General features: G+C 38.8%; 1 protein-coding gene across 1 annotated transcript in view; it reads left to right on the top strand.

The window, feature by feature from the left end:
- The window catches only part of LOC131109833 (protocadherin-15-like), a 184,547-nt gene that overhangs the window by 65,417 nt on the left and 103,197 nt on the right, over positions 1-15,933 (top strand). Inside the window, exons 11-12 of the mRNA XM_078788842.1 lie at positions 7,957-8,065; positions 14,345-14,457. Coding sequence (XP_078644968.1) covers positions 7,957-8,065; positions 14,345-14,457 — 222 coding nt within the window. The remainder of the gene's footprint in view (positions 1-7,956; positions 8,066-14,344; positions 14,458-15,933) is intronic.

Raw genomic sequence — 15,933 nt, 5'->3', positions numbered from 1 at the left:
TTGTGTTCAAATGAGAGCGGCGATATAGAACAATTGGACTTAAAAGATGTACTTGAGAGGCGTACGAAGCTCCGTGGAATCACTATCTGTCGCACTTCAGGTGGCAATGGGCTTGCTGCTGTTGATGATGAGTTCACACGCCGTCAGAAGAAATGGGATCATGCACAAAAAAAACAAGCTTCACTGTCTTATAAGTCCGAGTTTAATTGGCTATTGAGAAAGCACTCAGATTCACTGTATCGACCCCACTATAAGATGAGATATCGTAATATCAGAAAAAGATGGTAGGAGTCTCGTGATTTTATACAGTGGAACCTTGGTTAGCGTCCAACTCTAACCAAAACAGATGTTAACCGAATCAATTATTCATTCATTTTTTATATTCATTTTCTGTGTGGCAATACGGGGTAATAACTATAAAAGCAATCTTCACTCGCTAAATGTACTGCAAAAAAGGCCAGTAAGGATAATTCATAATGCCGCCTACAGAGAACATACTAACTCCTTATTTCTAAAATCACAAATACTTCAACTTGCTGATATAGTTCATCTTCAAACAGCTAAAATAATGCATAAGGCTAAAAATAACCAATTAGCTAAAAATGTCATCCAATACTTCTCTACAAGAGAGGAGAAATATGATCTCAGGGAAGAAGTACATTTGAAACACTTCTATGCTAGGACTACGCTAAAAAGCCATAGCATTTCAGTATGTGGAATCAAACTATGGAATGGATTGAGTAAGACCCTCAAACAATGCACAACGATGAGCCAATTCAAGAAACAATACAAGCAGTTGATGTTTGCTAAATACAAGGATGAAGATGTTTTAATTTAATTTAATTTAATTTAATTTAATTTAATTTAATTTAATTTAATTTAATTTAATTTAATTTAATTTAATTTAATTTAATTTAATTTAATTTAATTTAATTTAATTTAAGAATTAAATTATATTTGGAAAGCAGGAAGTGAACAAATGTAACAGTTACTGATTGTAAATTCAACCCTTGAGCGTGAGTACTTTGGTAATGACTTAATACGAACAACTTTTAGTAAAGATAAGTCACCTCGTACTTTGGTACGTGACAAAAATTAAATTAAATTAAATTAACAATCAAATTAAAAAACAATTAAATTAAAAACAATTAAATTAAAAAAACAATTAAATTAAAAAACAATTAAATTAAATTAAAAACTTATTAAACTATAGTAGGAAAGCAGGAAGTGAACAAATGTAACAGTTTCTGATTGTAAAAGTACCAGATGGAGGGGTAGGATTTAATAAGCTTTGCTTCTTCCTACTCCTTTCGGACATGTGGAACTGTGAACTGATTATGTGATGCATTCAATTGTAATCTGATGCATTTTCAAATGAAATAAAACCATTACCATACCGCTTATTCTGTCGCAGGGGTGCTGGAGCCTATCCCAACTGGACTGGTGGCCAGCCAATCACAGGGCACATATAGACAAACAACCATTCACACTCACATTCATACTTATGGACAATTCGGAGTCGCCGATTAACCTAGCATGCATTAAAAAAAAATTCTAAATACTATTTATTTTTTACGTTTTCCCCAAAATGGCTTTTAAAATGAGGGGTTGCTGTACGTTCATGATCGTTTTATATTTGGAGTATCTGGAGTACCAGTATTCTAAACCAGGAAGTTCAGCTTGTAGACTTACTCTGTTACTCTGTCACCATCAAATTTCTTTATGAACAAAATGATCATTTTGCAGCTGTTTTGAAGCCCACAGTTTTCTGCCTGTGGGCGTTGAGTCTCTGAACAGTGTTGCTCCGGCAACCAAGACAAAAAAAAAAACTCTTGAGGCTTGTCGCTGTAATGAATCTATGAGTGGGATATTGTTTGAGTTCTTATCTTTAGGCTACAGTGATGCATTCTGCTTAAATGAACACCATCACAGACTTACTGATACCACTTTAGGTGGAATCGAACTCGGGTCTCCTAGCAGTGCGGCCTGCGCACTAACCACTCAGTCCATAATACAGTCATTAAGTTTCAAAAATTCATAAATTAATTCATTGATCGCTGTCTTGTGGTTTACTATAGCCTATTATTAGTCAAATCAAATACTGCAATACATTCATTCATTCATTCATTTTCTACCGCTTATCCTCACGAGGGTCGCGGGGGTGCTGGAGCCTATCCCAGCTGTCTTTGGACCAGAGGCGGGGTACACCCTGGACTGGTGGCCAGCCAGCCAATCACAGGGCACATATAGACAAACAACCATTCACACTCACATTCATACCTATGGACAATTTGGAGTCGCTAATTAACCTAGCATGTTTTTGGAATGTGGGAGGAAACCGGAGTACCCGGAGAAAACCCACGCATGCACGGGGAGAACATGCAAACTCCACACAGAGATGGCCGAGGGTGGGATTGAACCCTTGTCTCCTAGCTGTGAGGTCTGCGCGCTAACCACTCGACCGCCGTGCAGCCGAGTATATAGTTATTCCAATTAAAAATGACAGATTTTTACCAAAATATTCAAATTACATTAAAAACTTTGTGAATCGGGCCTAGCCTCACAGCTAAGAGATCCGAGTTCAATTCCAAGATACCTCAATCGGATTGGGGAAAGGAATATTCCACCCCTGGGAATCCGATTATATATTCATTCAGATTGGAACTTTTCTTTCGGAATGAGGTGTATACAAAGGTTACATTCTTTCCGTTTGAGCAAATAATCCGAATGGAATTGGAATATTTGAGTCCATGTAAACGTGGCTTGTGATTGGTCCGCTTGGAGCCAACTATTAAATTAAAATATACTGTTGGAAAACTCCCATAGAACTCAGAAACGAGTACCTGCACCATTCTTGTTAATCACCAAAACAAATAGATTTAGTATGCTTGATGTCGGTGTTTCTCGGGGCCTCGTGGGAATGTTGCTCCAGATGGTGAGGTTGGCTTCACGGCGGGCATCCGCTGTCTAGAACTGATGTTCATTTTTGTAAACTTCCCTTTGCTATTCATCCCCAAATGTTCTTAATTGGATTTAAATCAGGGGAACACGTAGGATGGTACAAAAGAGTGAACTATCTAGTATCCATCGATCTTTGTCAGGCCGGCATTGTGCCGGTCGCGGGGGTGCTGGAGCCTATCCCACATTGTCTTTGGGCGAGAGGCGGGGTACACCCTGAACTGGTGGCCAGCCAATCACAGGGCACATATAGACAAACAACCATTCACACTCACATTCATACCACTTACTGAGTCTTTTGAGCTTGCATAGTAGTTGGTTAATATTCTGCATCATACATTGGTAGTGTATTGTCTGGTTGATGCGGCACAATACTCTTACTGTAGTACTGTAGCTATATATGCAGTATATGTATTTACATTCCAGCAGCCATTTTTATTCATTCATTCATTCATTTTCACGAGTGTCGCGGGGGGTGCTGGAGCCTATCCCAGCTGTCTTCAGGGCGGGAGGCGGGGTACACCCTGCACTGGTGGCCAGCCAATCACAGGGCACTTATAGACAAACAACCATTCACACTCACATTCATACCTATGGACAATTTTGAGTCGCTAATTAGCATGTTAGCCTAGCTTGTTTTTTGGAATGTGGGAGGAAACCGGAGTACCCGGAGAAAACCCACGCATGTACGGGGAGAACATGTAAACTCCACACAGAGATTCACGAGAGTGGTATCGAACCCGGGTCTCCAATGCTGTGAGGTCTCTGTGCTAACCACTCGTCCACCGTGCATTTTGCTTACTCAAAATGCATTTTGAAGTCTAATTAGAACCTCCTTAAGATCCAACATTTTGTTGACTGTTTACATGCAAAAATCCTAAAAGCGCCAAAGCTCCATACAGCCCCCGTATTGTACGTGACTAGATTGTGCCTAATGAAGGTTCTGGTCCTTGTCTGTACAAAAAGTTCCCCCTATGTGATAAAAGAGCCACGAGTCCAAACGAGAGGGATAAAAGGCAAAAGAGTCGCTGTTGCTGGGGTGAAAGAGAGGCAGAGAGGTGAAGCGAGGAGAAGAGTCAAGGATCTGTTACCGTTTTTTTTTTTTTTTTTTTTTTGAGTCCTAATCAGACTAATAAGATATGACAACCTTGGGGCCTTTGAGCCAGCATTAACTGTTCACTCTCTCGACTTTAAACACACACGCAGCACCGTGCTTGTCATTTAGGTGTTGAATGTCAGGCCACGTTCACGCACGCACTTCAAACACGCTGCTGCCTCTGCTGCTCCTAAAAAAAAAAAAAAAAAAAAAATGATGGCTGCAAGCAACAATAAGATGAATGAAGAAGTTGAGTAAACAACTCTCTGTCATGTGTCACAATTGTCAAATACAAGATGCACCAAACAGCATGCAGACCATTGATGGCTGCAGCACTGTGGAAATGCATTCATTGCATTGTATTATTTTTTTTTTTGCGTACTAAAGACGTGAGACTTGACAATGTAAAATCCAGTATATGGTAATTAAGACATATATAAACATAGTGTTAGCGGCACGGTAGTCTAGTGGTTAGCACACAGACCTCACAGCTAGGAAACCAGGTTTCAATTCCACCCTCGGCCATCTCTGTGTGGAGTTTGCATGTTCTCATGAAAAAAAAACAACTTTTTTTACGTTAATAAGGATGTTGGATGTTGTATATTACACAACACAGCAGCAACAGAACCAATGTTGTAATAGCAGTAAGGAGCACAATGCGCTATACACAACAGTAAACAATAATACGGCAACATGCATGAGTTTCACACCAACAGTTGAGTAGAAAAATTTTAAAGCGCATGCAGAGGTACACAAAAACACCGAATGTTGACCACTCGTGTATATATAACGACTATTTTACGTTAATAAAGATTTTGGAGCACATCAGAAAGTCGAAAGTAAAACGTGATCATTCATTAACAAGTACATTACAACACAGCAGCAACAGAACCAATGTTGTAATAGCAGTAAGGAGCACAATGCGCTATACACAACAGTAAACAATAATACGGCAACATGCATGAGTTTCACACCAACAGTTGAGTAGAAAAATTTTAAAGCGCATGCAGAGGTACATAAAAACACCGAATGTTGACCACTCATGTATATATAACGACTATTTTACGTTAATAAAGATTTTGGAGCACATCAGAAAGTCGAAAGTAAAACGTGATCATTTATTAACAAGTACATTACAACACAGCAGCAACAGAACCAATGTTGTAATAGCAGTAAGGAGCACAATGCGCTATACACAACAGTAAACAATAATACGGCAACATGCATGAGTTTCACACCAACAGTTGAGTAGAAAAATTTTAAAGCGCATGCAGAGGTACACAAAAACACCGAATGTTGACCACTCGTGTATATATAACAACTATTTTACGTTAATAAAGATTTTGGAGCACATCAGAAAGTCGAAAGTAAAACGTGATCATTCATTAACAAGTACATTACAACACAGCAGCAACAGAACCAATGTTGTAATAGCAGTAAGGAGCACACAGCACTATACACAACAGTAAATAATAATACGGCAACATGCATGAGTTTCTCACCAACAGTTGAGTAGAAAAATTTTAAAGTGCATGCAGAGGTACACAAAAACACCGAATGTTGACCACTCGTGTATATATAACAACTATTTTACGTTAATAAAGATTTTGGAGCACATCAGAAAGTCGAAAGTAAAACGTGATCATTCATTAACAAGTACATTACAACACAGCAGCAACAGAACCAATGTTGTAGTAGCAGTAAGGAGCACAATGCGCTATACACGACAGTAAACAATAATACGACATCACGTATGAGTTTTACGGCAACAGTTGAATAGAAACATTTTAAAGTGCATGCAGAGGTACACAAAAACACTGAATGTTGACCACAACTTTTTTACATTAATAAGAAATTTGGAGCACATCAGAAAGTCAAAAGTAAAACATAATCATTGATTAACAAGTACATTACAACACAGCAGCAACAGAACCAATGTTGTAATAGCAGTAAGGAGCACAATGTGCTATACACAACAGTAAACAATAATACGGCAACATGCATGAGTTTCACACCAACAGTTGAGTAGAAAAATTTTAAAGCGCATGCAGAGGTACACAAAAACACCGAATGTTGACCACTCGTGTATATATAACAACTATTTTACGTTAATAAAGATTTTGGAGCACATCAGAAAGTCGAAAGTAAAACGTGATCATTCATTAACAAGTACATTACAACACAGCAGCAACAGAACCAATGTTGTAATAGCAGTAAGGAGCACACAGCACTATACACAACAGTAAATAATAATACGGCAACATGCATGAGTTTCACACCAACAGTTGAGTAGAAACATTTTAAAGTGCATGCAGAGGTACACAAAAACACCGAATGTTGACCACTCGTGTATATATAACAACTATTTTACGTTAATAAAGATTTTGGAGCACATCAGAAAGTCGAAAGTAAAACGTGATCATTCATTAACAAGTACATTACAACACAGCAGCAACAGAACCAATGTTGTAATAGCAGTAAGGAGCACACAGCATTATACACAACAGTAAACAATAATACGACATCACGTATGAGTTTTACGGCAACAGTTGAGTAGAAACATTTTAAAGTGCATGCAGAGGTACACAAAAACACTGAATGTTGACCACAACTTTTTTACATTAATAAGAAATTTGGAGCACATCAGAAAGTCAAAAGTAAAACATAATCATTGATTAACAAGTACATTACAACACAGCAGCAACAGAACCAATGTTGTAATAGCAGTAAGGAGCACACTGTGCTATACACAACAGTAAACAATAGTACGGCAACGTGCATGAGTTTCACAACTACATTTGAGTAGAAACATTTTAAAGTGCACGCAGAGGTACATAAAAACACAGAATGTTGACCACCTGTGTATATAGTATAACAACTTTTTTACATTAATAAGAAATTTGGAGCACATCAGAAAGTCGAAAGTAAAACATAATCATTGATTAACAAGTACATAACAACACAGCAGCAACAGAACCAATGTTGTAATAGCATTTAACAACACATCAACATCAGAAATGGTATTTGTTTATTTAGTTTTAGCTCATTTACTCCACTTTATAATACTACAGTCGGAAGCCGTGTACTCTATTATGCTTGCTTTTGCGGTTTATTTACATAACATATCAGGCGGCAGTTGCAGGATGTCCAAGGGGATGCATCGTGGCCGTCTCCAAGCAGCTGAGCACCAACTATGAATGCGCAACCACGGCCGTGTTTTTTTGCACGCCGCGCTGTCCTGCTATGCTTTGCATGTTTATCAACCGCTCTTTCCATTTCAGTTTATGCCACTTACACACACACACACACACACACACACATAATAACGGCTTGTGTAACTTACTCGCCAGAGTGCTGTATTCCAGCCAACGTATATGATCACAGTAGATGTGTTGATACACATTGGAAATATGGCCGCCCTCCTTGGCGCGGTGCTTTACTGCTCTAGTGATTGTGGATTTCTTCCATCTCAATTGCTGCCGGGATTGCACACGGATCAGCATATTGCACCAATATAAGTCATCATTATTGTCGGACCATTTAATTATTGTGGTTTCCTATATTGTGCTGAGTGCATTTGAGATGGGGGGGTGGGGGGGCGACTGATTTAAAGAGGAGTCTTTAAGACATGCATGTTTAGTCAAGATTGAAAACCACTTCACTTGTCACATTTTTTTTACGGTCGTGGCCATCTTTAATACATCACATGACTACACCTGCACAATTCAACATGTCTGACATGGCGTATAAAGAAGCAGAGTTTGATTTTTTTTTTTGGGGGGGGGTGGGGGGGACTACGTGACTACCAACCTTCTTTTAACAATGTTCTTTTAAGTTGAATATAATGAACCTGCATCATTCTTCAATTGTGCTAAATCCACTTAATACTTAATTCTCTGCAGAATAAGGTGAACCCACTCAATGTGACCCCACCCATACAAGCTCAGGATCAAGACAGGAACATCCAGCCTCCGTCAGACAGACCTGGGATTCTGTACTCCATCCTCATCGGTATGTGCAATAAAAAAAAAAAAATTCTGGGGCTTGAAATACTGCATATAAAATATGAACTCTGGGGGTAATGTGGTAATGGTAATGGTAATGGTTTTATTTCATTTGAACACGCATCAGATTACAATTGAATGCATCCCATAATCAGTTCACAGTTCCACATGTCCAAAAGGAGTAGGAAGAAGCAAAGCTTATTAAATCCTACCCCTCCATCTGGTACTTTTACAATCAGTAACTGTTACATTTGTTCACTTCCTGCTTTCATAATATAATTTAATTGTTTTTTTAATTTAATTTAATTGTTTTTAATTTAATTTAATTGTTTTTTTAAATTGTTTTTTATTTTTTTAATTGTTTTTTAATTGTGTTAATTTAATTTAATTAAATTTTTGTCACGTACCGAAGTATGAGGTGACTTATCTTGACTAAAAGTTATTAGTATTAAGCCATTACTAAAGTACTCACGCTCGAGGGTTCACTTTACAATCAGTAACTGTTACATTTGTTCACTTCCTGCTTTCCTAATATAGTTTAATAATTTTTTTGTTTGTTTTTTATTTAAAAAAATTTTATAAAAAAATTATTTTACATTTCAAATGTTTTTAAATGTTTTTAATTTTTTAAAATTTTTAAAATTTTTAAAATTTTTAAAATTTTTTTAAAATTTTTAATTTTTAATTTTTAGTCGCGTACCGAAACTGTTTGAAGATGAACTATATCAGTAAGTTGAAGTATTTGTAGTAGTAGTATGTAGTAGTATGTTCTCTGTAGGCGGCATTATGAATTATCCTTTGCAGTACATTTAGCGAGTGAAGATTGCTTTTATAGTTATTACCACACAGAAAATGAATATAGAAAATGATTGAATAATTGATTCGGTTAACATCTGTTTCTGTTAGAGTTGGACGCTAACCAAGGTTCCATTGTATAAAAGCTTCTTGAGATGGTTAAGACCGCAAGACCATGACCAGACAGAGCTGTTTTAAAGTCTGTTCTCTGAACGACAGGAAGCCGGTGCGGAGATATAAACCCTGGATTAATATGATCATATTTCCTGGTTTTTAGTCAGGACTCGAGTAGCAGCATTCTGCATGACCTGCAGCTGCTTTCACAGCTCGACTGGAGAGCCGGATGTGTTACAGTCGTCTAGCCTGTTGGAGACAAAGACAAGGATTAGTCTCTCTAAATCTGGCTTAGACACTAGTCCCTTGATTTTGGTGTTTTAGGTGGTAAAAAGCTGCTGATGTTTAAAGATCCGATCTGAGTGCATTTTTACCTCGAGATTTCTATCATGATGATTAGGTTTTAGAGAAAGAGTCTCAAGGTGGATAATAACACTTTGTCTTTGTTTCTGTGGGCCACAAACAATGATTTCAATGCACTGACAAAGTACATTCATTTTCTAACAGATTTTCTACTAGAGCCTATCCCAGCTGGATCGGTCGCCAGCCAATCACAGGGCACATATAGACAAACAACCATTCACACTCACATTCATACCTATGGACAATTTGGAGTCGCTAATTAACCTAGCATGTTTTTGGAATGTGGGAGGAAACCGGAGTACCCGCAGAAAACTGGGGAGAACATGCAAACTCCACAGAGATGTGGAATCAAACTTGGGTCCCCTAACTGCGTGGCCACGCGCTAACCACTTCATTCATTTTATACCGCTTATCCTCACAAGGGTTGTGGGGGTGCTGGAGCTTATCCCAGCTGTCTTGGGGCGAGAGGCACGGGGTACACCCTGGACTGGTGGCCAGCCAATCACAGGGCACATATAGACAAACAACCATTCACACTCACATTCATACCTGTGGACAATTTGGAGTCGCTAATTAACCTAGCATGTTTTGTGGGAGGAAACCGGAGTGCCTGGAGAAAACCCACACATGCACGGGGAAAAAGTGCAAACTCCACACAGAGATGGCCAAGGGTGGAATTGAACCCGGGTCTCCTAGCTGTGAGTTCTGTGTGCTAACCACTCAAGCTGTTTTTGTTATCATGTCATCATAGCTAACCACACGACCGCCGTGCAGCCCATTTTTTATTTATATAATATATAACATATACTATTTGGCTCACACTCACATTCTTACCTTTGGTATTGCCAATTAACTATGGAGTTAATTGGAGTTAATTCACCTATGGAGTCACCAATTAAACCTAGCATGTTTTTGGAATGTGGGAGGAAACCGGAGTACCCGGAGAAAACCCACGCATGCACGGGGAGAACATGCAAACTCCACACAGAGATGACCGAGTGCGGGATTGAACCCGGGTCTCCAAGCTGTGAGGTCTGCGCGCTAACCACTCAAGCGGTTTTTGTTATCATGTCATAATAGCTAACCACAGGACCGCCGTGCAGCCCTGTTTTATTTACATAATATATAAAATATCTTTGGCTCACACTCACATTCATACCTATGGTATCGCCAATTAACTATGGAGTTAATTTGAGTTAATTAACCTATGGAGTCACCAATTAACATAGCATGTTTTTGGAATGTGGGAGGAAACCAGAGTACCCACGCATGCACGGGGAGAACATGAAAACTCCACACAGAGATGGCAGAGGGTGGAATTGAACTCGGGTCTTCTAGCTGTGAGGCCTGCGTGCTAACCACTTGTCCACCGTGCAAGTTTTCTCTTATTAAAATGCACAGAAAAGGTCAATAAGTATGTATTCGTGTTCCACATAAGGAGTGTGAATGATTGCAGTATTTGATTTGACTAATAATAGGCTATAGTCAACCACAAGACAGCGATCAATTAATTAATTTATGAACATTCGGTGCAGTTCTCCTTTAATGGTGGAAGTGGAAGTGGGTCCACATCACACAAACACCCACGCTACATAGTCTAGATCTGAGTTACTATATGTTGCTGATAGTTGGACGTAAACCTTGTAAGGTTCACTGCTTGCCAATGTGAATTAATTCCTATCGTGTTGCATCACAAAAGGGAAGAAAAGCCTCCATTACTCCCAAAGATGCAAATAACTCTCACTCATGTTCGGTTTGATGACCACCAGGTAGTCACACAGCGTTCACACGATTGCACAGTTCATCACCTTCTGAGTAACTATAAAAAAAATAAAAAAAAAAGCTTTATTTTCTTGACTGCCAAAGTCTCTCTAAATGTACTGACATGCCTGACACGGACTTGATTGCATTTCCTGCACTCCCTCACCGAAACTAATCCACGTCTGAGGCAGGATTATGAGAGACAGAGTCACAAATATAAGAAGAGTGGGGGGGGGGGGAGAAAAAAGAAACTCTTGCATCCTCGCAGCGACGCCGTTATTTTGAATAGCATTGAATGAATAGAATAAGCAGACACTGTTTCATGCTTATTTGATGCTTTGTTGCTATTAGTAAGCCAATGTTTACATTTCGGTTCAAAAGTGGAACTCATGTATCTTGATTTGTCATTCTCCTACAGCAGGGGTCTCAAACTCAATTTACCCGGGGGCCACTGGAGCTAGGATATGGGACACATGCTAACTCGCAAACTAGAGAGCTAGCGACCTAAACGGTAGCCTTCAAGTTATTTCCTTTCAACTTAAATAGCCAAAAACTTACCACTTCCACACAGATAGGGAGGATAACTATTAACAGTTATTTAACCTTTAACATGAACATTAATCAAACGTAATAATTTTTTCTGGGTACATGATACCATACAGCAGGGGTCTCAGACTCAATTTACCTGGGGGGCATTGGAGCTAGGGTCTGGGCAAGGCTGGGTCGCATCAGGTTTTAAAAAAATAAAAAAATTATTAAAAACTGAAAAATATACAAACTTTTTCAGTGCTTTGGTTCCGATTTTCTACAATAAAAGCTCTGATAAAACATTCCACTGTTCTCAAATATCTTCATTTTTATTTTTCTGCACAAAATAAGATGAAAAATAAATAAACAAATCAAGAATAAAGAAAATCAATCAATCAGTAATAAATAAATATAATAATAATAATAATAATAAAACGTCAAATAATAAAAACTTAAGAAACCACATATAGTTGGTGGGTAGACAAATTATTTTTTTCAGATTAAAATGAACAAAGCATTATTAGAGCCCTGTAGACATGACAAAACACGACTATAGTCACATTTATACTCTTTTTATTTACAACATATTGCGCAACTGCAGGGTCTTGAGACACATGCTAACTCGCAAACTAGAGAGCTAGCGACCTAAACGGTAGCCTTCAAGTTATTTCCTTTCAACTTAAATAGCCAAAAACTTACCACTTCCACACGGATAGGGAGGATAACTATTAACAGTTATTTAACCTTTAACATGAACATTAATCAAACGGCGAGGGCCTCAAAGTCGTGTCCTGCGGGCCACATTTGGCCCGCGGGCCGCGTGTTTGATACCCCTGTCCTACAGCCAAAGCTGCAGTCTCCATGACATTTTCCAATGAATGTATTTTTCTGACAAATTATTGATTGACATTAATAAGTCCAAAATGTCAACATAAGTGTGTTTTGTATGGTTGGCTGGTTAAGATTAGGTCAGTGTCAAAGATTGTTTATTGACTGAGTGGATGTGATGTTTTTGACTTGTTGGGAAAATGAAAATGCAAATCGGAGACAAATTGAAGTCTGCCAAAACCAGTCATGAGTCACGACTGGAAATTGGGACCAGGCAGCTGGTTTTATCCAACTGAGTCTTTTTCCGGAGCCAGACTTTCTTCATGTAGCGAATATTGATGGCGGCGGGTGTTTTCTTTATCTTCTTTTGCTGTGGTCACTTCACTTCAGTTGCATATTCTACCCCCCAAAAATATATTTAAAAAAAAAATATATATATATATATATACATACATATATTAGGAAAGCAGGAAGTGAACAAATGTAACAGTTACTGATTGTAAAAGTACCAGATGGAGGAGTAGGATTTTTCCTACGACTTAAAAAAAATCAGTAACTGTTACATTTGTTCACTTCCTGCTTTCTTAATATAGTTTAAGTTTTTTTTTTATCGTACCGAAGTACGAGGTGATATGACCATACAATGACATAATGTGTGGTCATATCACCTTGTACTTCAGTACGTGATAAAAACAAAAAAAAAACTGTATTATGGAAAGCAGGAAGTGAACAAATGTAACAGTTGTAATATAGTTTTTTATTTGTTTTTATCACGTACTGAAGTACATGATGAAAAACAAAACAAAACTTAAACTATATTAAGAAAGCAGGAGGTGAACAAATGTAACAGTTACTGATTTTTTAGGTCACAAAAAAAATCCTACCCCTCCATCTGGTACTTTTACAATCAGTAACTGTTACATTTGTTCACTTCCTGTTTAAGTTTAAGTTAAGTTTTGTTTTGTTTTTCACCATGTACTTCAGTACGTGATAAAAACAAATAAAAAACTATATTATGAAAGCAGGAAGTGAACAAATGTAACAGTTACTGATTGTAAAAGTACCAGATGGAGGGGTAGGATTTAATAAGCTTTGCTTCTTCCTACTCCTTTTGGACATGTGGAACTGTGAACTGATTATGGGATGCATTCAATTGTCATCTGATGCATGTTTTTACATAAATTACATAACCCATCATAAATTACATATTACATATATATTACATTATATTATTTTGTCTTCTTACTTGTCCCTAATGATCCCATAACCTGCGTATAACATGTGCGCAATGTGGTGTAAACAAAGAATAATAGCCCTGTACAGGTGACTATAGGGGTGTTATTTCATATCTACAAGACTCTAATGATAGAAACGCTATTTAGAAAGTCATAAACAGGTTTTGATGTAATATAAACACATGTATTTTAGTTTGGAATATTTCAGTTACATTAATATGTCACTACTTTTATGTATACGTTCTTTACTGTGCAGCCTTTGTGTACCAGAGCAAAGGGAACCACAATCAGAACCCAATCTTAGCGGTCGGTGTCCTTCATTTAGAGGCGGTCACATAAATACAAGCCGTAAAGGATGCAACAAAGCAGCCAAACAGGAGCGCTCACTTGAGGAATGTGCGCTTCTCTCTCTCTCTCTCTCTTAACGCCACTGCTGCCAGTTCTTGATTTCCCTGCAGAGCAATGCAGCATTCCAAAGTACCGCATACGTCTTGAGTGTGAGCATCCCCACCTGTGGAGAACTGCAGAACACTTCGCCCTCCCTCCCTCTATCTGTCGCTCTCTCTTTCTCTGTTGGACACTTGACTTTTGAACATTTCATGATTTTTTAAAACAATTAACTATTTTTAAATTCAACTTTTTTTTCATACTCTTTCTTACAGGCAAACCAGACTCCTACGTTGAATATTTCAGCTTGAACAGAAGCACGGCCGAGCTCCTGCTGCTGAAGCCCATCGACAGGGAACTGTACCGCAGATTCGATCTGGTTGTGAAGGTCAGCAGAGAGACTATGGAGCTTTAACTCCCATTTTCCACCCTACATGGTTCTAATGAAAACAGCATTCGAACGAAAGCTCACACCCTCCCGCTCAGTAGTCCCAATGTTGTTCTGACAACTTCAAGAGAGGAGACTAGTGTCCCCACATGATGCCACGTGTGTATTTGCCTTTGGACATGAGTAAATTAGCTTAAATGCTAACATGCTAACAGTCATCATGCTACTTAAAGTACCCCCCCACCCCACCCCGCTAGGAAAAGCAAACAATTGTGTGTTTGTATACATAACAGTCATCTACAACCAATGGTGCTATCAGGGATTTGAGTCCTAATAAATCTAAAATTGATTTTAATAAGGTTAAGTACCGAAAAGGTTGATGCAGTCCCATCGTGTCCCCACATCAAGCCATGTGTCTATTTGCCTTTAGACATTAGTAAATTAGCTTAAATGCTAACATGCTAACAGCTAGCAAGCTGGCACCTAGCAAGAACGCCTCAAGTACCGAAAAGGTTGATGCAGTCCCATCGTGTCCCCACATCATGCCATGTGTCTATTTGCCTTTAGACATGAGTAAATTAGCTTAAATGCCAACATGCTAATGGCTACCAAGCTAGCACCTAGCGAGACAGCCTCAGGTCCCGAAAAGGTTGATGCAGTCCCATCGTGTCCCCACATCATGCCATGTGTCTATTTGCCTTTAGACATTAGTAAATTAGCTTAAATGTTAACATGCTAACGGCTATCAAGCTAGCACCTAGCAAGAACGCCTCAAGTACCGAAAAGGTTGATGCAGTCCCATCGTGTCCCCACATCATGCCATGTGTCTATTTGCCTTTAGACATTAGTAAATTAGCTTAAATGCTAACATGCTAACGGCTACCAAGCTAGCACCTAGCGAGACAGCCTCAGGTCCCGAAAAGGTTGATGCAGTCCCATCGTGTCCCCACATCATGCCATGTGTCTATTTGCCTTTAGACATGAGTAAATTAGCTTAAATGCTAACATGCTAATGGCTACCAAGCTAGCACCTAGCGAGACAGCCTCAGGTCCCGAAAAGGTTGATGCAGTCCCATCGTGTCCCCACATCATGCCATGTGTCTATTTGCCTTTAGACATTAGTAAATTAGCTTAAATGTTAACATGCTAACGGCTATCAAGCTAGCACCTAGCAAGAACGCCTCAAGTACCGAAAAGGTTGATGCAGTCCCATCGTGTCCCCACATCATGCCATGTGTCTATTTGCCTTTAGACATTAGTAAATTAGCTTAAATGCTAACATGCTAACGGCTACCAAGCTAGCACCTAGCGAGACAGCCTCAGGTCCCGAAAAGGTTGATGCAGTCCCATCGTGTCCCCACATCATGCCATGTGTCTATTTGCCTTTAGACATTAGTAAATTAGCTTAAATGCTAACATGCTAACGGCTACCAAGCTAGCACCTAGCAAGAACGCCTCAAGTACCGAAAAGGTTGA

Source organism: Doryrhamphus excisus, unplaced genomic scaffold (assembly GCF_037039965.1).
Source record: "Doryrhamphus excisus strain RoL-2023G ecotype Guam unplaced genomic scaffold, RoL_Dexc_Guam_v1.1 HiC_scaffold_24, whole genome shotgun sequence".
NCBI lineage: Eukaryota > Metazoa > Chordata > Actinopteri > Syngnathiformes > Syngnathidae > Doryrhamphus > Doryrhamphus excisus.
This window is presented reverse-complemented; position numbering and strand designations above follow the sequence as displayed.